Source organism: Laccaria bicolor, genomic scaffold (assembly GCF_000143565.1).
Source record: "Laccaria bicolor S238N-H82 LACBIscaffold_90 genomic scaffold, whole genome shotgun sequence".
Lineage (NCBI taxonomy): Eukaryota > Fungi > Basidiomycota > Agaricomycetes > Agaricales > Hydnangiaceae > Laccaria > Laccaria bicolor.
The window spans coordinates 17,598-39,942 of NW_001889961.1; the positions used below are offsets into that span (position 1 = coordinate 17,598).

A 22,345-nucleotide genomic window follows, 5' to 3' on the forward strand; every position below is an offset into this window, starting at 1 on the left:
AACTTGCACAGCTCGCCGAATTAGGACAAATGGCGATACATAATATTTATTTGTTTTCGGAAGCACATACATCATCTAATCTCGACGACGACGACAACGACGACGAACTAGCCACCGCCAACTGCCATGAGCGACTTGGACAGGTACTCTCTCTTTCCCTCTCCTTCCCCTCCCTGCCTTCCCTTTCCGGTTCAAAACCAACAGTGAACACCACACAGACAAATCGAACAACTCACGCGGTGCGAACCCATCTCGGAGGAACAAGTCAAGCGGCTTTGTTTGAAAGCTAGGGAGATACTTATAGAAGAGGGGAATGTCCAGGTTGTTGATTCGCCTGTTACAGTGCGTGTTGCAAGACGTCATCATCATCATCATTGGAAGTGACTTTTGCGTGGGTGTGATTAGATATGTGGCGATATACATGGCCAGTTCTTTGATATGATGGAACTCTTCAAAGTCGGTGGGTTCTGCCCGGAGACGAACTATCTATTCATGGGTGCGTCCTATCTTCTTCCCTCCCTCCCTTCCCTCCTTACCTAACCTACCCCTCACGTGTACAGGCGACTTCGTAGACAGAGGCTTCTACTCCGTCGAAACCTTCCTCCTCCTCCTAGCTCTAAAAGTCCGCTACCCAGACCGCATAACCCTCATAAGGGGGAACCACGAATCACGCCAGATTACACAGGTCTACGGGTTCTACGATGAGTGTCAGAGGAAGTATGGGAGCAGTAATGTGTGGAGGTGGTGTTGTGAGGTGTTTGATTACCTTGCGCTTGGTGCGATTGTGGATGGCGCGGTGTTTTGTGTGCATGGCGGGTTGAGTCCGAATTTGCAGGGGATTGATCAGGTGCGTCTTTTTTTTTTTTTTGGCACTGTCACCTCCCTGCCTCTCCTCCTTCTTTTGGTGGCTTCCGCTTGGGATTGCTATCACGTGGATTTCTTCTATCTCTTTCGTTTCAATTTCGATTATTTTTGTTGCTGTCGATGCGCGTGTTCACCCTTCCTGCCTCTTCTCTCCGTCTTTTGGTGGCTTTTGATCAACGTTCCGCTTGGGATTGCTATCACGTTTATTTCTTCTATTCGATTTCGATTATTTTTTGTTGCTGTTCTCTTTTTTTGATGCGCGTGTTCAATCCGCTCGATCAATCGTGAATGAGCTTTTCATACGCACAATTCCGGAGTGGTACTCGCTTTCTTTTCAACCATCCCCTCCGGATTTCCTTCATTTTGATTCATTTCATCTTTGTTCGCCGTTTTTCCATATCAGGCGCCCTTCAGTCTTGTTTCTACGCATGGCCCTCTCTTTGGGGACGCGTGTCTCTCTTTGTCGATGCTTGCCTCCATATTTTGAGGACGCGTGCCTCTTATTCATTATGAGGACGGCTCTTTTTTTCTTCTTACGAGCATACGCCAATCGCGGGCGTTTCATCGCCTTTGGCACTTCATCTTTGGCGATTTTTCAGGTTTTCAAAGATATATAGAACGATCGCGTTTGGCTTTTTACTCGACGCGTGTCCGATGTTTTCGTCCATTGCCTCTGGCCCTTCGATCTTTCGCGGTTCCGCATCTTTCTTTCCTTTTGCAGGGATACGAAACGATCGCGTTGGGCCGTATTTCACGATTCGACGCGTGTTCGACGCCTCGAACGCGTCCGTTTCGTGACTTTCTTTTCATCCTTTCGTGACGCGCGTTGCCTTTTGCTAGGATATGCCAAATGCGCCCGTTTCATCCTTTTGTGCATTATCTTGCCATTGGACGTCTGTCTCTGTCAAATGTCAAACATTTCATGACTTTTGGCAGTTCATTTTTCGCGACCCGTCCTCAGGATATTCGGAGCGGTCGCGTTTCGCAGCTTATCTTTGGCGGACTCGACGTGTGTCTTTTCATCATGATATGTCAAACGCGAGCGTTTCACCCTTTCCTTTCTCCTGCGGCGCGTTGTTCCCTTTCTGAGAATACCGAACATTCGCTTCCGGCCGTTCACTGTTGCGTTGAACGATCGCTTTTGATCCTTCAATCGCTTGCGAATCGGCGCGTGTCTTTTTACGAGGATATGTCGATTCCGAGCGTTTCATCGCACCTCGCCGTTCATTCTGTCGCGACCTGGTTGTGTATCCTGGTTGAGGATACGCCGAAAGATCGTTTTTTACAACTCGACGCGTCTCCTCTATCAGGATATATCAAACGCGCGTGCTCTTTATTGATTCTGGCCGTCCATATCATCCACAACTTCCTTTTCTGGCGGTTGGAGGTCGCCCTCATCGTTGGCGAGGCGCTCATATTCATGGTTTGCGATATCTTGTTGTGCCATCACGCGTGGTCTTCCGGGCCGTCGTTCATTTTGTTCTGCTAATCCGCGTCTTTCCTCTCTCCCTGAATATCCCACGTTTGAGGCGACACAAGTTCTTTCCAAGATTTATTTTTTATTGCGCTAGAGCGAGGCCTTTCCACTCCGCGTGTCCGAATGATATATTTCGCTTGACCGCGGCGTTTCACCAATCGCTTGGCTTCGGTCCTTCATTCCCTTTCCTGCTGTTCTTTTGCCAAATCCAGGCGAATCAGTTTCTGTTGCGCTTTTTTTACGTGTTATCGATTTTCATCCTTTATTGTCTCTTCATCTTCTATATTGAATTGCGAAGATGCCTGTCACGCTCTCGTGCAATACTGCACGTGGAGAATTGGAATTTTGGGGCTTTTTTTCTTTCTTCGCGCCTTGTGTTTTTTATATTTGGCTTTTACGTTTACCTTTCTGGCGGAGGTTATCCCGCCTGACAAGATGCTTAGCGCTGCGTTGTGGATTTTTCGGCTCCTTTTCCCGGCTTTTCTGCCCCATCGACACACGTTTTTCTTGACAATTTGTTCTTCCTCCGGTGTCTTATCTTCTTGGGCCATCATTTTCTTTTTCGTCACAACATCTTGACTGATGCCTCACCGCCTAGATTCGCGCTATTGATAGGAAACAAGAAGTTCCACATGACGGGCCGATGTGTGATCTTTTGTGGTCGGATCCAGACGGTAATTCGAAGATATTCGTTCTTGCTCTCTTCCTCTTCTCAATTGGCTCCAGATATTACAGGATGGGGTCTCTCTCCCCGGGGAGCGGGATTTCTTTTTGGCGCGGACATAACGAAAAAATTTGCACATAATAACGGCATTGATCTTATTGCTCGAGCCCACCAACTTGCGATGGAAGGGTATAAACTCATGTTCGATCAGACGATCGTCACCGTCTGGAGCGCACCCAATTACTGCTATCGGTGCGTTCTCATGTTTGAATCATTCTTCATTGCGCACATCTGCTTTTTGTTTACGTCCTTATTCCAACCCGTACCCGAAGTCGATATTTTTTTTCCATTCTTTTTGCCTCACGGATAGAGGGGAGTCACATGCAGATCCCACATGACACAACATGACACGACGTTACGGTCCGAGGTGGCGACTTGACGTTTTTTTCGTCCTAGCCTTCCCCCCCTAGACCAGGCGCATCAGGCGTGGTGCTGCCACCGTGTGGAGCCGTGTGGTGATCGCATAATTTGAAACCCCAAGCGCGGAGGCTCTTTGTTTTTCGTATTTCACTGCTCGAATTTGGTTCCATCTCTGGCGCGCCGATCTTGGCCCCTGCACGCGCCTCTCCCACCCCTCAATCCCTCTCTCTCTTTGCACCCTGATTTGCCACGTTTGCCCTCGTGCTCATGTTGATCGATATCATCCAGGTGCGGCAACGTCGCGTCCATATTGGAATTAGACGAGCACCTCGCTCAGGAATACAAAGTATTCAGCCACGCGCCCCTTGTATGTCAACTCTCCCGCGTTGTCACGCCTTCGTTGATTGACGCGTAATGCTGTTAGGACGTGAGATCAATACCTGCAAAACGTCCTCCTGCAGATTACTTCTTGTAGATCATCACCCATATTTGTAGTAGCATATGTATTCTGTCTTGTGCCTTTTGTCTACATAGGCTAGGACCCCTGAAAGTACCCTTGGAACCCAGATCCCAATCCGGATAAAAATCCTCAAAAAATTTCGAAAACCCATAGCACTGTCCGGATAGAATTTGGGCCATTTTGGCTGGAACCCGGAGGTGGATTTCCGGATAGAAATTGGACTGACCAACCAAACCCAGAGCCACTTCCGGATAAAAATTGGTGCAGGTGGGGATTAGAACTCAAGACATACCAAATGAGAAGGTCATCAATGGAGACATTAACCACTACACCAACTAGACATAATATTAGGATCCTGGTTTGACCACCTTACATCATCTGCATTCCTCTGCATTCTCAAACAGGGCCACGAAATGGGCATGATTTAGTGTATTTCAGTGTTGTCTTATCTGAGATGCTTGTAGGATGCCTGATAGGGCTCCAGAGGAGACGCCGAGCGAGAAAATGGTGTTTCAAAGCGAAAATTGGCGTTTTAAAGCGAAAAAAGCGAAAATAGCGGTTTTGGGTAACCCAGATCCACGTCCGGATAAATTTTGCCCATACCTGAACCCAGATCCGCCATCCGGATAGAAATTGTCTAAAACTGTCCGGATAAAAATTTGGAAATTTTCGACTTTTTGGATCTGGGTTCGAAGTGTACTTTCAGGGGTCCTCATAGGCTACCAAAATTTCACCGTTTTCACGGGCTTAGAGCGGTCTGTCTGTTTATGGCTATCTGCGGCACAAAGAGACAAGCACAAATGGGGTTAGCCATGATTTTGGACCCTCATTTTACCCCCTTGAAATGACGCTATCACCCTTGCAGCGACGGAGGGGCGGGTTGATTATCGACGTTCACAGGGATGACCACGCGCGGTGACGATTGAAAAGCTTATAATTATCTAGTGCTCCTCCTCCCGCACTTCTTACTCACTCATCCCCCAACGCCTCTGGAAAGCGAGTTAGGGGGTCTTCGTGGAGTAGTGATTGTTTATTGCCTCCTGCGGATGCACGATCTAGCCAAAACGGTATCATATCCCCGGTTCCAACGTCTTGATCCCCGACATGCGCATCGACATTTCCTTACCACGACACGCTAGCCAAGCGCTGTCTGAAGTTTTACCGAAGATGCCCAGCCATGCCGTTCATACATAATTGAGTACCAGTTCAAAGTACTGTATTTGTTGTGGTTCATAAAGAATGGTTGGGATATGGATATCGTTGGACGCTAGTGATACCCGGGGATTTGATAGATTACCTATCAGGGTTCAGCGATTGGACCATCTTCTGTTCCGGAAGAGGTGAACCCTTGCGTGGTTAGATTAAAGATTCGGAGCGACCGGTTGCTCCCGTAATAATTGAACAGATTCCTCCATCAAACTATGTAGGCTTGGGGCCTGGCAAATTTTGAAGTTTGAACGCAACGTACTCTTATGGAATTTTTTCATCACGTCGTGTCGAAAAAAGTATCATTCATGAACCTAATCAATATCTATATTTGTGTTTGTGGCGACAAAGAGAGAAGCGGAACGGTGGGTAAAGGAATCCGACATGAATACAGATACTGTTACACAGTGAATAGTGATGGGTACAACTGTATATGGGGAGGGGAGGGAACGAGAAGATGTGCGGATACATTGAGAAGGATTAATGTACGCAAGTCTATGGTAATGAAAATGCAGTTTCGTTATCATGTCGTCAATGACGTTGGAGTCAACAAACCATCATGGCGGTGGCGTTCAACGGAACGCCCATTCAAGTCCTGCCTTTGGGCGCAGTTTTGCTGAATAGTTTTGCTTTCTCGATTGCAGCGAAACCTACGGGGATAAGTATGTCAGCGTCTTGTCAGATCAAGTAACTTCCAGCCGAGAATTGAATTTAAAATCGAGAAAAAAAAGAAGTAAAGAAATTGTTGAGCATGGGAGAAATGCTGCGGAAAAAAGCGATATTTGTTTCGCATCATAAATCTTGAAGTCGTCCCCAGAGACATCCACACTGACAAGTGCGGTTATTCCGGACACCCATACGGCCCCGAAAGAGGATGGGGTCATCAGAACCAACATCTTGCAGAACCTGACCAGGGTCTTACAAGGGATTGCGTGAAACGAGGGGCAGACCCGCCTACATGTTGAAACAAGACTGTGGGAGGATAGCCGGCGCCCGCGAACCATGCGCCGGAAAATGCCACCCAGGCCTGATATCTGCCAGGGGCAGCAGTTTCGAACGGTAGGCAGCGAAGAAGAAAGTGTGGATCGAAATGTGGAGAAGAGGGAAGGGTAAAATGTAATGACGAGCGAGATGAAACAGGGACAAAAAAGACCTTTCGGAGGCGCGGAAGAGAACGACAACTTACTTTGTTTGACCAAGTTCTTTTTGTAGTCGACAATGCTGATATCATGCTTCGTAAGGTTCTTGATTGTCTTGTCAGCAACCTCCCAAAGCTCTTCTGCAACTTGAGAAATGAGACCTAGAGAGGGGCGAATGCGTCAGCAATGTTCAATAATGCGGAGAAAGGAAGCATAAGAAGGGGAAAAAAAGATATCTTAGTTGGGGCACCAGTGGAAGAAAGGTGGGGTGAATGATGCTCGGGGAAAAGAGAACAACAGAAGGGAAGGCATCCAATTTTGGCTAGAGAAAAGGAAACAAAGGTGGACGGGACACGCAGTCATGATGCAGGAAATAGAGAGGCACAAGCAGCTCAAGAGTGCAAGAAGATCCGGACGTCAAATCATGCTGTGAGAAATGGGGGTAGCAAGCAGTGCAACAAATGAAGATGAAAAAGCGACTCCATCAATGATTACGAATATCTAATCAAAGATAGGGAGGCAAGTGGATGAAGCTGGCACGGAAGAGATAGACGCCAAAAAGTTGTCGGGAGTAAGTAGGGCATGTCGGAACGACACCAGCTGCGTAGAAGCATAGGTGGGATGGAGATAAGATCGCCAATAGCCTTGTGCCCAAACGGTGGCGCATGGCAGTAGGGTATGGGAACGAAGTTAGGCAATAAGAGCTGAAAAGGAAGCGACAAAGATGACGCTTGGAGTGACAGATGGACGTGCGGACGCAGAACGGCAATGGCTAAGAGAACATCCAGAACAAAAGCGATGGGAGACTGGTAGATGCCTAACGGAGAAAAAATTGCCCATGGAGATGGCAAAGAAGACAACGAAAGAAGAAAGAGAAATCGGACACAAAACCCCAACATCAAAGCCAGCGCCAATGCCAACATCCAGGTGGAAGTTGCAGAGGGTGATGAGGAGGGGGAAGATAAGGTCGACGACCACAATATTGACAAGAAAAGCAACAACGACAACACGCGAGGTGGAAAATTAAGGGTCAAGGACGTGTGAAAGAAAAACAGAACGCCAACACCCACGAGGAATGGAAGCCAACACGAAACATGAGGAGAGGATACATACGGAAGTCATGTGACACGATCACGACGCCACCCTCAAACTCCTTGATAGCTTTGGCAAGGGCGTCAATGGACTGCATGTCCAAATGGTTAGTCGGTTCGTCTATTATCAATGTCAGTAGGTGGCAGCAGTCTCGGATCAGACGGCGTACCGAGAAGGAGGATATGTGGGTGTTCCATCGCCAGTTGAGCGAAGACGACGCTAAAAGGGGAAGAGTGAGTTCAGAATGTGTTGCGAGACGGCAGGCGAGGGATAAGAGTGCATAGGGCCGCGAGTGGCGGATGAAGGAAAGAGGGAATGAGAGTGGAAGAAGACAATGGAGATGGAGGACGAAGGTCACGGGGGGAAGGCGGAAGGGAATGACACAAGGGATGTAACATAAGCGTGAAACGAGCGGGGGAGTAGCATGAATGTGCGGGGATGGTAGAGGAACAGACGAAAGGTTCGGGAGTGACGACAAGGAAGCATAACTCCCATGAGAGTACGCAAAAGTGGGTACAAGAAGGAGAGCAAAACGGAGAAAGAGGACAACAAGACACAGTGGCCCAAAGCAAAACACAAGAGAAAAGAACACCCACCGATTCCTCAGCCCATCCGAAAGTTGCTTGATCGGAGCAGTTTGATGCGCCCCCGACAGCCCAAATCGACCCAACTGCGTTCTCCAAGCCTATCCAAACCCACTCAATCAGCCAATGATCACGCCCCCGTAAACAGAAAGCACCCACCATAATATCCTTCTCGGGAAACTTCTGACTAAACAATTGCTGGAAATACTCAATCGGACACAAATCATAGGGCAACTGATCCGCCGAATGTTGCGAGTATTTTGCCAGTTTGAGGGCTGCGTGCTTGGAGATGGTGCCTTCGCAGGGTTGGAGGACGCCTGTGATGAGGTGCAGGAGGGTGGATTTGCCAGTACCGTTGGCGCCGAGAATGGCTATGCGGGAGTCCATACTGTGGGGGAAGAGGTATGTTTAGTTAGGTTTGAGTCCGCCGGAGCAGGGAAGAGAAGTGGGGAAATGGTGGGGGAGTCAAGGAAGGAGGGGTGGCGAGGAAGCGAGGCTCCGATGAAGAGGACAAACAATACCGAAGAAAAATGGTAAAGAAGGGGTAAGTGGGACAAGTTGCGAAGGTCTTTGACAACAAAAGAGGGAAAAGACGGCGGAAAGAAGGGAGTGAAAGAACGTACTCGATACCAAAAGACAGCTTTTCATACAAATAATCCTTCTTCTTTCCCGAATACGAAAAAGCAACGTTATCAAACGCAATAATCGGCGGCGGCAGTTTCCTGATATCCTCAAAGTTGAATCTGAGTGGTTTCCCAGTTTCGATTTTCTCAATGAGACCGGCAGCCTCCATCTTGTCGATGATCTTTTGTTTGGACTTTGCCTGTCGGACGAGGTTGGCGTAGGTACCCGCGGACGCGATGAATCTGCGGCACAGGTCAGCATGAGTAAGAGGGAAGGAAAGAAGGGGAGGGGAGGGGGGGACGTACTTTTTGATATGGGCGATTTCCTCTTGTTGTTTATGATACGCCTTCATTTGATTAACCTCGTTCTCCTGCTTCGTCTTGACGTAGGTCGAGTAATTACCGGTATAGTATACCAACTTCTTCTTCTGCGTCAAGTCCATGATGTTCGTGCACACCGAGTCCATGAAATCCTGCGAGTGGGAGGTGATGACCAGGATATGATTGTACGTTGATAGATAGGCTTCGAGCCAGACTACGGCGCCGAGGTCGAGATGGTTAGTGGGTTCATCGAGGAGCAGGAGATGGGGCTTGATGAAAAGGGCACGAGCGAGAGCGACGCGCATGCGCCATCCACCACTCATGTCTTTTGTAGGTTTCTTCATCATCGTTGGGGTGAACCCGAGACCATGCAGAATGGAGCCGGCTTTAGCTTCGAATGTGGCTGGGTCCATCTCTTCAAGCTCTTCATATGCGAGGTCGAGAGCGGCTTCATCTACAGAGTCCGCGACGGATAGTTCCTCGATGTAGGCTTCAAGGCGGGCGACTTTGGCACGGGCGGAGGCGACGATAAAGTCCACGGCATTAACGTCTGAGGGTTCGGCTTCCCCTCGGACGATGTAGATGTCGATGTGATTTGGGATTTCAATGTCTCGCTCCGCAATAGATTGCAGAAATGTAGACTAGAGATTTTGGGTCAATAAGCGACTTGGATGGAAGAAAAGCAGAACGTACCTTTCCGGAACCATTCTCGCCCAACAGGCCATACCGCTGGCCGTAGTTCAGCGCAATTTCCGCACCTTCAATAAGGAGCCTGCCATGGAATGACAGCGTAAACGCATCGATCTTGATATCGCGCCCCTTCACATCCGACACGAGCACTCCCGCTGCGCTCCTAGATCCCAATCAGCTGGTGCTCACTCATCGCAACGACGACGACGTACCTATCAGTGGCCAAGTTCAACTTGGCCATGCTCGTCAGATCCTCCTGGCTCCCCACTTTGCTGTTGAGTCCGCTTAGACTCGTCAAGGGTGTAATGGTCCCCCCGTTCACTGAGCCTGTCGGCGTCGAGGTCGATGTTGAGGCATCAGTTGCGCCCCCTGCGTTCTTCTTCGCGGCCTTTTCTGCGAGACGTTTTTGCTTTGACGCTGAGGGAGGCATTGTGGTTTGGGAAGGAGCACTGATCGATGCACTAATTACAAAAATTTCGATAAGATCAACGGAGTTTGAACTCACATGGCTGTGCCCCAAACCGGAACGAAGTTGGAACAAAGTTGAAGGAATTTGGATGGGGTCAAAGCGCATTCCTAGAAAGTTCATCGATTACTGAAGGAACAAATCCGGTCCACCTATAGTCCACCTTGAGATGACAGATCCCGTCTGTGTCTCATATGGTCTCTTCAAGAAAACCATATTCGACTTGATCAAAAAGGCCAGTGCTGAGCGCTGATGGCAAGTTGTACAAGAAAATTAGAGTCGAAGATCCAAGTATTCGAAAGCGTTCAGGGGCAGATTTTAGGGATGTACAAAATATATACAGGAGGTCCGGAATGGAAAAAGCGTGGTATTGGTAAACGCTAAACGCCCCTTGCGATATTCTTCAGTCGGAGCCATTCCGAGCTGTTGGCAAAATCGGTGATTGAGTTGTCTCTGCCCACAAATTCTCATAACTAAGATTTCGTTTGTTGGTTTTCAGCGTAAATATTTCGAGGTCGAAGTGACTGAGAATGTTGGGGTTCATTTGATGGAGAGCTTGAACCTGACTCGCGCAGGAGAACCAGCGCTCCAAGAAATGAAGTAGTATTTTTCGCCCCTCCGGATCATACGTATTGACAGAGGCCACCACAAGGTGGGTGGGTATATTATAAGAACGATTTTGAGAATCTCAATTTCCTGTCAATGACAAAAAAAAATTCCCACCACGTTATCCGGCTTTTTGACGGTATGGGTCAACAGCGTGAGGCCTCCAATACTATGAAAGTCGCAGCCGGATTAGCCCTCGTATTCGCAATTCAGAGATCTTTGTGCTCACAACGTTGCGTGGAATACCCATCATCCCTTCGTGCCACTCAGTTAACGCGGGGTCGAGAAAAGCCACTAGCTTCTCTAACCCATTTCCTTTCTTGCGTGACGACTTCATTAACATCCTTGATTTGATCATATCTGCGACCTTCTTTGCCTCTAATTCGGAGTATTGAACGGGAAGTTGCACGATGAGGACTTTGAGGACTGGTACGAGCGAATTTCCACCTCCTTGATCATGCAAAATAGAAAGAAACATCCCGCGTATGGAGTGATAGGAAAGATCGAGCTCGACGGCATGCGGAGCAGCTTCTAAGAGAAGCGTGAGAGGCCAGCTGCCGTTGAGAGAGCCTCCGCAGAGGAGCCACTTGTTCACAAAATCCGCGACAGATCGCGTTTGACCAGTGGTCTCTTTTGTCGTGGTAGTAATCGTCAGTTGCGATCTTCAGGGTCATAAGCGCGGGAAAGTCGAAGATCCTGAGGCCTGAGGATGCTGGGGTTGACTGGATAATTGAGCGCGAGCGTCAGCTCAAGTTTCAACCCGATGATTGAAATCCATAGGTTGAGCGTTTGCAACCCGAAACCGCGAGTGATGTTAAATGTTGGTTAAATGAGCCATGCTGTAGATTGGGACACATCGAAAATATCTGGTGCCACAGGTGCGAATAAAGATGTTTGACGAGAATTAGATGCGTCAATTGACCCCACGGAAGGATAAGCCAATGAGCAGAGTCAACCGGGAATAAGACCTTGTCCAGTCGAATTCGTTCGAGGCAGGGCGCAAAAGGAAATTGAAGGGGGGTTGTCCGCTTGTTGCAAACATCAATGGCGTCCCGTATAATCGCCGACTTCAATTTGGGGAATTGGGTGAATCCAAGGTGAATCAATGTCGAACTCATCTTCGAGACGGACTGGTCTATGAACCAAAGACTAGTACGAAGGGACTGACCAGTCTGCCGCGGTTGGTGGTGTACTGGTACGTCTTATGGACTGGTCAAGGTTTAAATACTAGTCGGTAAGACAGACTAGTAGAGGCGGTCGCATAGCTGAACGGCGTCTGAGCAACATGAAATGTAGGTTCATGCTGAAGAGTTGCCACAAGCTCACCGGACTGAGGCTCTACAGGTTGTGTGCTGTTGTGTGAGCGCTAGCTGGCGTGCATAAAGTATCGTCATGTTTGGCGAAATAGTCTTTCCTATCTCACGGCTTCATGGGAACAATTTATAGGAGTGGACAGACAGTGTCTCGGAAAGCGACGAGTATAGCTTGTATAATTACTTGTTTCCGTATTTTCAGGATTAGAAACAGTCTGATATCAGCCTCGTGTTGTTGCGATAGCTAAAAATAGGTGCATCGTACCTTACTAGTCAGCCCCAGCCAGCATCATAAGTTGTATGATTTGTCCTTCGTCAACAAATGCCTATCATCAGGTAGTACATTGGTAGGTATTGATAACGAAGCACGCAGAGGGTGCGACAAAACCTAGGTACCTAAGGTAGATTACACAACACAGGAGACTCGGTAGTCGGGCCAGCAAACGAACGATCGGAAAAGGGCATTAGCGAGGAAATTTGGGCATAAATTTGAAACAGGAACAATTACGCATTCACTTCGAGGCTTTCAGAGAGAAAGAGAGTATGTCACCCCGTAATTTAACATCGAGCTTTTGGGGGCGCCTTAGGCCTGCCGTCATTCCCCAAGCCTATGACAAACCAGTTCAGTCGACCATCGCAGATAATTACACCACTTCCTGGCAACTGATCGACTCACCGAGTTTTGGGTTACTGGACATCCACAGGCAACTAGCGATTGCATTTAGCGATGCCAAATTGGCCGTGCCCGACAAGCCCAAGGTGTTGGTGAGGAAGGGGCCGATGATCTCGTCTGAAGACAGCGTGTAGAGAACGAGCGTTTCGGGTAGCAGCCCTATCGACTCGAAATCCATGAGGACTGTCTTGCCGTCCTTGTCGATGCCAAAGTTGCTCTTGTCCAAGTCAGACTGCAAGAACATGACTCGGTCGTTTGTGATGTTGACGCTCGCCACCGTGTTCCGGCCGTTGATCGAGAGAATGTTGCGCCCCTGAACCAAGACCGATCAACATGTTCAGCAGCGACAGGAGTGATAAAGAACAAAACAAACAAGCAAACCCCCCCCCCAAAAAAAAAACAGGACTCACATGCTCCAAGTAACGTTCCAAGGCGGCGAGATCAGTGAAATCCAAGGGGGCCTTGCCAGCCTTGAATACAGAGTGGCGTATCCGACCGCCGACGGCGCCCAAGACGTGACCGTGAGGTGGTGCAACCTTGGAAAGCCAGGCGAGAGCGTTGGCCTTCCTGCCAGAATCCGCGTAGCTAACGAGCTCGATGTACTCCATGACGACGTACATAGTCAACTGCTCCTGGAAGTGGAAGAGAACTTTGGCGACGCGTGGCGCTGAGCCTGCCGTGTCGGAGGCGGCGTAGGCTTGGATGTGCATCTGAGTTGCGACCTCAGGCGCCATTGTCTTCGGGTCGCCGAACTTGATGAAGTAGTCGGTGCCTAGCGTTATGCACGCTCGATAGTCCGCTTTCCTCCAGTTTGCGGTTTTATGGTTCGTACATTCTTGGATGATGGCGGGTTGAAGTTGTGCGTTCATGGTGAGAGACCTGGGGATGATGATGAGACAATAAGAAAGGGTGCTGGGAAGGGGTGGCTGGTAGCGACGTACGAGGAGGACAGGCTGAGAAGATAAGGTGGAAAATGGGCTTGGCGAGGACTGGTGGCTTCCAGTGAGCTAGACGCAGTTGAGTCAGTCGAGCAGTGATGACAAAAGGCTAGGATGATGGTACCTATGAAAGAAGGAGAAGCTGAGATTGAGCTGAGACAAGGTTGCGTGGAGAGTACGTATGCGTCGTACGTGGGGGCGCGTGGGGGAAGAGGAAGACGTGGATGAGCAGACGATCGGTTTGGCATGTGGGCTGAGACAAGGAAGTGGGAGACGATTAGGGGAGTTGGAAACGATCTTTTTTTAGTATTTGACCATTCGGTCACATGTCACAGGACACCGACGACCGTCAGTCAATATTATCGGGAGCGCTTCCAAAGCATAGCAGCCAAATAGCAGCGGTGAGTGGTTCAGCATCTTTGTGGGCGTGACTGTGCTCTTTTCTCTCGTGAGGACGTCCTAGGGATGTGGAAGCTGCCACAAAATATGCACACTGCACAGGAGGTCCGGAATGCAAAAATCGTGCTATGAGTAAGCACCTCTTGTGATATCCGTCACTGGTCAGTACGGCCGCGGCAGAGCCATTGCGAGCTGTTGACAAAACCGGTGAGTGAGTTGCAGGAATTCTCAAAATTGCGCTTCAATAAATGAGGTAGTATATTGCGCCCCTCGGGATTACCGCATAGACAAAGGCCACCACAAGGTGGGTATATGATAGGAACGATTTTGAGAATCCAAATTACAAGAAAGAAGATCCCACCACGTTAAATATCCGACTTTTTGACGGTATGGGTCAACAGCGTGAGGCCGAATGGCTCAGACGGGGGGCTTCCAATCCTATAAAAATCGCAGCCGGATTAGCCCTCGTATTCGCAATTCAGAGGTCTTTGTGCCTCACAACGTTGCGTGGAATACCCATCGTCCCTTCGTGCCACTCAGTTATTGCGGGGTCAAGACGTCCAAACCAGGGACCCGTCATATCCCGGAACTCAACAAGCAATCCTCCATCAACCAATGGTTGGAGTTTTGCTCTCAACGTATCCATGCATGCGACTTCGGCGGGGGCACGGAAGTCTAGAAAAGCCACTAGCTTCTCTAACCCAATGCCTTTTTAGCGCGACGACTTCATTAACATTCTTGATTTGATCATATCTGCGATCTCATTTGCCTCTAATTTGGAGGAGCGAACGGGAAGTTGCACGACGAGGACTTTGAGGTTTGGTATGAGCGAGTTTTCACCTCCTTGATCATGTAAAATAGAAAGAGACATCCCGCGTATCATGTGATAGGAAAGATCGAGCTCAACGACATGTGGAGCAGCTTCCAAGAGAAGCGCGAGAGGCCATCTGCCGTTGAGGGAAAGCCTCCGCAGAGGAGCCACTTGTTCGAAAAATTGCCGACAGATCGCGTTTGACCAGTAGTCTCTTTTGTCGTGGTAGTAATCGTCAGTTGCGATCTTCAGGGTCATGAGCACAGGAAAGTCGAAGATCCTGAGGATGCTGGGGTCGACTGGATAATTCAATGCGAGCATCAGCTCAACCAGATGATTGAAAGCCACACGTTGAGTGTTTGCAACCATAATACCCCGGGTGATGTTAAATGAGCCATGCCGTAAATTGGGACACATCGAGAATATCTGGTGCCACAAGTGCGAATAAAGAGGTTTGACGAGGATGAGATGCGTCAATTGACCCCACGGAAGGATAAGCCAATGAGCAGAGTCAACCGGAAACAAGACCTTGTCCAGTCGAATCCGTTCGAGGCAGGGCGCAAAAGGAAAAAGGGGGGTTGTCCGCTCATTACAGACATCAATGGCATCCCGTATAATCGCCGACTTCAATTTAGGGAATTGAAGGGTCGACCATGGTTTATCGTCCGAACTGGCACCCACGCCGCCATACATGTCAAAGTACGGCTGAATTAGCCAGTTGAAATTGGGTGAATCAATGTCAAGATGGCGTAATCGATGGGACTGTGAAGTAATGAAGGTCTTCAACATGTCGCCCGTTTGGTTATGACGGGGGCGATCGTCATATTTGAATGTGAAATCCAATGGATGATGGCTCGCTCGGGAACACCACTGCTCAAACAAATAAGGTAGAACCTTGAACTTCTCCACATCGATAACGTCCATGTCAACAAAAAGCGAAGTCCACAACCCAGGTAAGCCAAAGGCGACCTTTCTCCAACTTCGGCACACACAACATAGTGACATGGGGGGGTCCGTGGATTCGTTGATCAGTAGGTGAGATTTTCCGTGAGGAAGAGAAAGCATGAAGATTCGCTCAAGGAGCTCAACGGGGACGTATTGAATTGGGGAGAAGCCATATTGTAGAATTCCGGAGCTCATGTCATGCTCCGCCACATCAGCGGGGCAGTTAGGGCAGTCAAATGGGTCCATCACTGATGGGCCAGCGGTGTGTGACAGGCGCCCATCAACAGCGGGCCAGCGGACTCGGCCGAGCTGTCAAGAATTCGGCCTTGGGAATGACTGGGCCGAGACTCTAAAATAGGCCATGCGACATGGGTGGGCCGCACGAACAGAGCCCCATAGAGGACGGATCGGCCCACTTTGCCTCTGGCGCCCATGGGTTGCGCCCAATTGCACAGATCCCATTGTTGCGCCCATTGTTCTTTCAGGCAGTTAACCAGAGTGCTGCCTCGTTAGTACCACTGTGGGGGACAACACAGGAGAAAGTTAAATAGATATATTATTAACCTGTTGTATGTGAAGTAAGTATTTAAATGTGTTGACAGCAGCCTCGTTGTTGCGCCTGCAGGCAACAACAGGTGAATTTTTCGCCATGGATGGGTGGCATGAAAAAAAGCCCCTCATACAATGGGTCAGCCCACTTTGGCAGAGGTTTATGGCACCCATGCACTGCGCCCATTGGTCTCATTGGCGAGTCCCAACCTGTGCAATTATTTTGCACTCCACGAGAGGCACAATTCTTTTGCGCTCCAGGGCGCAATTACTTGCACTCTATGGGGGAGCAATTCTTTTGCGCTCTAGAGGTGCAATTATTTCAAGCTCCATGAGAGGCGCAATTCTTTTGCGCTCCATGGGGGGCGCAATTCTTTTGCAGTCCAGGGCGCAATTATTTGTGCTCCAGGGTGCAATTACTTGCGCTCTATGGGGGCGCAATTATTTTGCGCTCTAGAGGTGCAATTATTTCAAGCTCCATGAGAGGCGCAATTCTTTTGCGCTCCACAGGGGGCGCAATTCTTTTGCACTCCAGGGTGCAATTATTTGTGCTCCAGGGCGCAATTAGTTTGCGCTCTAGAGGTGCAATTATTTCAAGCTCCATGAGAGGTGCAATTCTTTTGTGCTCCATTGGGGGCGCAATTCTTTTGTACTCCAGGGTGCAATTATTTTTGCTCCAGGGCGCAATTACTTGCGCTCTATGGGGGCGCAATTATTTTGCACTCTAGAGGTGCAATTATTTCAAGCTCCATGAGGTGCAATTCTTTTGCGCTCCATGGGGGACGCAATTCTTCTGCACTCCAGGGTGCAATTATTTGTGCTCCAGGGCGCAATTACTTGCGCTCTATGGGGGTGCAATTATTTTGCCCTCTAGAGGTGCAATTATTTCAAGCTCCATGAGAGGCGCAATTCTTTTGTGCTCCAGGGCGCAATTATTTGTGCTCCAGGGCACAATTACTTTTGCGCTCTAGAGGTGCAATTATTTCAAGCTCCATGAGAGACACAATTCTTTTGTGCTCCATGGGGGGTGCAATTCTTTTGCGCTCCAGGGTGCAATTATTTGTGCTCCAGAGCACAATTATTCTGAGCTCTACAGGGGGTGCAATTATCTCAAGCTCCACAAGGGGTGAAATTATCTGTATTCCATGGGGGGGACAATTATTTTGAGTTCCATAAGGGATGCAATTCTTTTGCACTCCACAGGGGGCGCAATTCTTTTGCACTCCACAGGGGGCGCAATTCTTTTGCACTCCACAGGGGGCACAATTCTTTCAAGTGCCACTGTATGTACCTTGTGCTTTGATAGGGTTACAAATAGTCTGTGTCCAGCATTGTTTCAATGTCAGAGTGTGCCCAATGTGAAATGGGCACGAAATGTCATGTCAGAGTGCACCCAATGTGAATGCACATCAAATGTGTGCACTAAGTATGCATCTGCACCTGTTATTTTTCAGTGTGTATTTCCACCCATTATTCTTTTGCATGAAATGTTGAGTGCGCCCAATGTGAATGGGCATGTGAGTGGGCACCAAGTCACTATATTCCCACGGCATTTATTTTGCACAAAAAATATGCGCCCCCCCAATTGTAGTAAATGCGTGGACCAAAGTAGTTTGTAGCTGCCCCACTGAAACAATTTTTTTGTGCCAAATGATGTTTGGACTTTGTCAAAATTTGGCCATGTCCGGTATATTTTCCAGCTCAGGGTGTGGGGGAAGAAGCTTGAATGTACAAATTTAGTATCATTAGAATTGTATAAATGTCCTCTATCGATCTATACCTATTAGAAAAGCACCAGTAGTTGTGTAAATATTTTATGGCAGCAAAAGACTTGAAAGATGTTGGAAGGGCCAAGCAAACAAAGGCAAACATTCCGATAATTCTACAAGTTCATGCTACAAAACATGGGGGAAGAAGCTTGGATGCCCAAACAAGCTGGAATTATAATTTAGATGCAATTCAGCATCTACTGATACCATTTTTTAGAGCAACGGTTGTTTGTGGCCAACCGAATTCAATACTCAGCTGTTTTGTCTAGGCTGTCACACTCTCACAAGTGTGATTTTTCTGTCAAGCATGTTGCGTTGATTATTGTCCAGAGCTTTGCAGTGCTCTTCTTCATTTCTTAAGGCTCAGCCAAAAGTTACAGAGAAAGATAACTATATATTGGATAAAAGTAGCTGTAGGTTACTGGCTGAGAGCCATCTTGCAAATCTATGGAATCCATCCCGAAAATTCATGAAATCCATCCACCATTCCAGGAATTCCATCTTCAATTCCTGTAGATTAAACCAGGAAGTGTACTTCTGGAGCCCAGAGCCCAGCCTATATCCTGTACCATCCAAGAGAGTGAAATATGGGGCATTTGGGAGGCACCAATGTGATTTGGGAGTGACCTGGAGGGTGGGGGAGAATGGGAAGGCAGTAAAAAATGCGAAATATGAGAGAGCATGGGGAGTATCATCACCTACCCAGGTCTGGACACCTTAGAAAGTCAGGATAGGACCATAAAATGTTTTGGAAATGGGAGGAGAATGGGATGGCAGAGAAAAATGCGAAATAGGAGAGAGCATGAGAGGTATCATCACCTACCCATGTCTGGACACCTTAGAAAGTCAGAATAGAACACATTGAGCGCACTCTGATGGGCACATTCTGATGGGCGCACTCTGATGGGCGCACTCTGATGGGCGCACTCTGATGGGCGCACTCTGACATTTGGTGCACATTCCCATTGGGCGCTCTCCAAATACATACTGAAAAACAACAAGTGCAGATGCACACTTGTTGCAGGTATATACTAACTTGGCACCCACTCACATTTGGCATACCTTCACATTGGGCTCATATTTCATTTGGTGCACATTCACATTGGGCACACTCTGACATTTCGTGTGCATTCACATTGGGCACACTCCGATATTTCATGTGTATTCACATTGGGCGCACTCTGACATTTCATGAAGAAAAATAATAGGCGCAAATACACACTTGGCGCCCACTCATGTTTGGTGGAAATCCACATGGCAAAATTGGTGCACAAAATAATGGGCACAGATACACATTGGAATATAATGGGCGCAGATACACACTCGGTATTGACAGTTATGGTGCCCACCTGAAGCACCAATGGGCATGACAATCTGACACTGGCAGTGTCTTGGTGCCCACTCACATTTGTATTCACTACACAATGCTGGACACAGGCTATTTGTGACCCTGTCAACAGCACAAGGTACATACAGTGGCACTTGAAAGAATTGTGCTCCCTGTGGAGTGTACATCCCTCATGGAGCTCGAAATAATTGCACCCCCCATGGAATGCAAATAATTTCGCCCCTCGTGGAGCTCGAGATAATTGCACCCCCTGTAGAGCTCAGAATAATTGCGCCCCCATGCAGCGCAAAAGAATTGCACCTCTCATGGAGCTTGAATTAATTGCACCTCTAGAGCACAAAATAATTGCGCCCCATAGAGTGCAAAATAATTGCTCCCCCATAGAGCACAAGTAATTGCACCCTGGAGCGCAAAAGAATTGCGCCTCGTGCCCTCTGTAGAGCTCAAAATAATTGTGCTTCCCTGGAGCACAAAAGAATTGCTAGAGCACAAAATAATTGCGCCCCATAGAGTGCAAAATAATTGCTCCCCCATAGAGCACAAGTAATTGCGCCCTGGAGCGCAAAAGAATTGCGCCTCGTGCCCTCTGTAGAGCTCAAAATAATTGTGCTTCCCTGGAGCACAAAAGAATTGCTAGAGCACAAAATAATTGCGCCACATAGAGTGCAAAATAATTGCTCCCCCATAGAGCACAAGTAATTGCGCCCTGGAGCGCAAAAGAATTGCGCCTCGTGCCCTCTGTAGAGCTCGAAATAATTGTGCTTCCCTCGAGCACAAAAGAATTGCGCCTGTTGTGGAGCTTGAAATATTTGCGCCTCTACAGCACAAAATAATTCCACCCCCCATAGAGTGCAAATAATTGTGCCCCTTGTGGAGCTCAAAATAATTGTGCCTGTAGAGTGCAAAATAATTGCACAGGTTAGGACTCACCAATGAGACCAATGGGTGTAGTGCATCAGTGCCATAAATCCCTGCCAAAGTGGGCCAGGCATTGACTACAATTGGGGGGGCACATATTTTTTGTGCAAAATAAATGCCATAGGAACATAGTGACTTGGCGCCCATTCACATACACATTCACATTGGGCACACTTGACATTTCATGCAAAAAGATAATGGGTGGAAATACAACTGGAGAATAACAGACACAGATGCATACTTAGTGCAGGTACAAGTGATTTGGCACCCACTCACATTTGGTGAACATTCACATTGGGTGCACTGACATTTTGTGTGCATTCACATTGAGCGCACTCTGACATCTGGTGCCCATTCACATTGGGCACACTCTGACAATTGGTGCCCATTCACATTGGGCACACTTTTCATGCATTCACATTGGGTACACTCTGATGGGCGCACTCTGACATTTGGTGCCCATTCACATTCCAACATTTCATGCATTCACATTGGGCGCACTCTGATATTTCAGGCACATTCATGTTGGGTGCACTCTGATGGGCGTACTCTGACAGTTGGTTCACATTTACATTGGGTGCACTTTTCATGCATTCACATTGGGCACACTGACATTTTGTGCAGAAAAATAATCACTGACATTTTGTGCCCATTCACATTGGGCGCACTGATATTTCATGCACATTCACATTGGGTGCACTCTGATGGGCACACTCTGGCATTTGGTTCACATTTACATTGGGCGCACTGACATTTGGTGCCCATTCACATTGGGCGCACTTTGATGGGCGCACTCTGACCTTTGGTGCACATTCACATTGGGCACAGCACACTCTGACATTGAAACAATGCTGGATACAGACTATTTGTGACCCTATCAACAGCACAAGGTACATACAGTAGTACTTGAAAGAATTGTGCGCCCTGTGGAGCACAAAATAATTGCACCCCCTGTGGAGTGCAAAAGAATTGCATCCCTTATGGAGCTCAAAATAATTGTCCCCCCCATGGAATGCAAATAATTTCGCCCCTCATGGAGCTCGGAGCTCGAGATAATTGCGCCCCCTGTAGCACTCAGAATAATTGCACCCCCATGGAGCACAAAAGAATTGCGCCTCTTGTGGAGCTTGAAATAATTGCACCTCTAGAGCACAAATAATTGCACCCCCATAGAGTGCAAATAATTGCGCCCCTTGCAGAGCTCAAAATAATTTCGCCTGTAGAGCGCAAAATAATAATGGCATTGGTGCAAAGTGTGGGTTATTTTCAATAGGAGCGCCCATTATTGGCAGGCGCCCACCTGTTCGGCCCAGCCATCACTATGGATGATTTGTTGAGATGTCGGCCAAGTCCGCTGGCCCCATATGGTATGAAGCATTGTCAAGTTCGGTTGGTCCATTTGGTAAGGGCTAGGGTCACTGTCATATGTGAGCGGGGTTGTTCTCTTCTTCGTGGGTGTTCAGTCATGACAGATGATAATCAAATGGTAATCGTTGAAGGTCCTTACCAGATGGAAGTTGAGATACATTGATTTTCTGGATAAAAGCTGGATATGTCGTCTGGATGTTCAATTAGGTGTAATCAGTGTCAGATGCGCAACGTCGCCACCCGCTGAGGACGGTAGGACTTACCTTGAGCATGACGGGCCTTTTGGCATGGGAAGGGTATGTCTGAGTTTTGTGTCTGTGATGCTGTCGCCGATATGCACTTTTCTCAATGCGTGCGGGAGCGAAACAGCTTCGATTCTTTGGAAGAGGTGTAATCGGTTGGGAAAGAACGCCGTGCAGAAGAGCATCAAAGAACGGCGGCCGATCCGATCTTGAGTTTGCGGAACTTGCTGATCAGGTACTTGAATCCGGCAAAACGTGACCGCATTTCTGCCAGAACTGTCAACTGATGAACGTGGCAAAGGATTGTTTTTGCTTATGCGTAGACTTACGTGAAGTTGCTGGAACACTTCGCCCTTCAATCTTACCTTGAATGATATATCTCGGTACTATGCAAGGCTCGTTGGCCACCTTAAAAATGACATCTGCCTTAACCGCTCAACAACCGCTTGACCAAACTGAC

The 22,345-nt window shown here is 48.2% G+C and overlaps 6 protein-coding genes across 6 annotated transcripts; 1 reads left to right on the top strand and 5 right to left on the bottom strand.

The window, feature by feature from the left end:
• The first annotated feature begins 78 nt into the window (after positions 1-78).
• On the top strand, positions 79-3,992 carry LACBIDRAFT_186682 (serine/threonine specific protein phosphatase). Its single transcript, XM_001890332.1, has 8 exons — positions 79-143; positions 219-342; positions 406-496; positions 561-847; positions 2,940-3,015; positions 3,068-3,257; positions 3,714-3,792; positions 3,850-3,992. The coding sequence occupies exons 1-8, from the start codon at positions 127-129 to the stop codon at positions 3,898-3,900; spliced, it is 915 nt and encodes a 304-aa protein (XP_001890367.1). The 5' UTR covers positions 79-126; the 3' UTR covers positions 3,901-3,992.
• Positions 3,993-5,400: 1,408 nt separating this feature from the next.
• Positions 5,401-5,618, bottom strand: LACBIDRAFT_318413 (uncharacterized protein; the record flags this gene model as incomplete). Its single annotated transcript, XM_001890340.1, has 1 exon — positions 5,401-5,618. The coding sequence occupies one exon, from the start codon at positions 5,616-5,618 to the stop codon at positions 5,406-5,408; it is 213 nt and encodes a 70-aa protein (XP_001890375.1). The 3' UTR covers positions 5,401-5,405.
• A 61-nt stretch (positions 5,619-5,679) lies between these two features.
• On the bottom strand, positions 5,680-9,970 carry LACBIDRAFT_256579 (uncharacterized protein; the record flags this gene model as incomplete). Its single annotated transcript, XM_001890341.1, has 10 exons — positions 5,680-5,741; positions 6,278-6,391; positions 7,344-7,442; positions 7,492-7,541; positions 7,919-8,007; positions 8,066-8,294; positions 8,530-8,772; positions 8,836-9,491; positions 9,544-9,703; positions 9,753-9,970. The coding sequence occupies 10 exons, from the start codon at positions 9,968-9,970 to the stop codon at positions 5,680-5,682; spliced, it is 1,920 nt and encodes a 639-aa protein (XP_001890376.1).
• Positions 9,971-10,733: 763 nt separating this feature from the next.
• Positions 10,734-11,730, bottom strand: LACBIDRAFT_335476 (uncharacterized protein; the record flags this gene model as incomplete). Its single annotated transcript, XM_001890342.1, has 3 exons — positions 10,734-10,781; positions 10,842-11,274; positions 11,540-11,730. 3 exons carry the CDS (start codon positions 11,728-11,730, stop codon positions 10,734-10,736), a joined length of 672 nt encoding a protein of 223 aa, XP_001890377.1.
• Positions 11,731-12,569: 839 nt separating this feature from the next.
• On the bottom strand, positions 12,570-13,467 carry LACBIDRAFT_318417 (uncharacterized protein; the record flags this gene model as incomplete). The annotated part of the gene is made up of 2 exons (XM_001890343.1): positions 12,570-12,911; positions 13,009-13,467. The coding sequence occupies 2 exons, from the start codon at positions 13,465-13,467 to the stop codon at positions 12,570-12,572; spliced, it is 801 nt and encodes a 266-aa protein (XP_001890378.1).
• Positions 13,468-14,647: 1,180 nt separating this feature from the next.
• On the bottom strand, positions 14,648-16,165 carry LACBIDRAFT_335478 (uncharacterized protein; the record flags this gene model as incomplete). The annotated part of the gene is made up of 2 exons (XM_001890344.1): positions 14,648-16,000; positions 16,079-16,165. 2 exons carry the CDS (start codon positions 16,163-16,165, stop codon positions 14,648-14,650), a joined length of 1,440 nt encoding a protein of 479 aa, XP_001890379.1.
• Between the last annotated feature and the right edge of the window lie 6,180 nt (positions 16,166-22,345).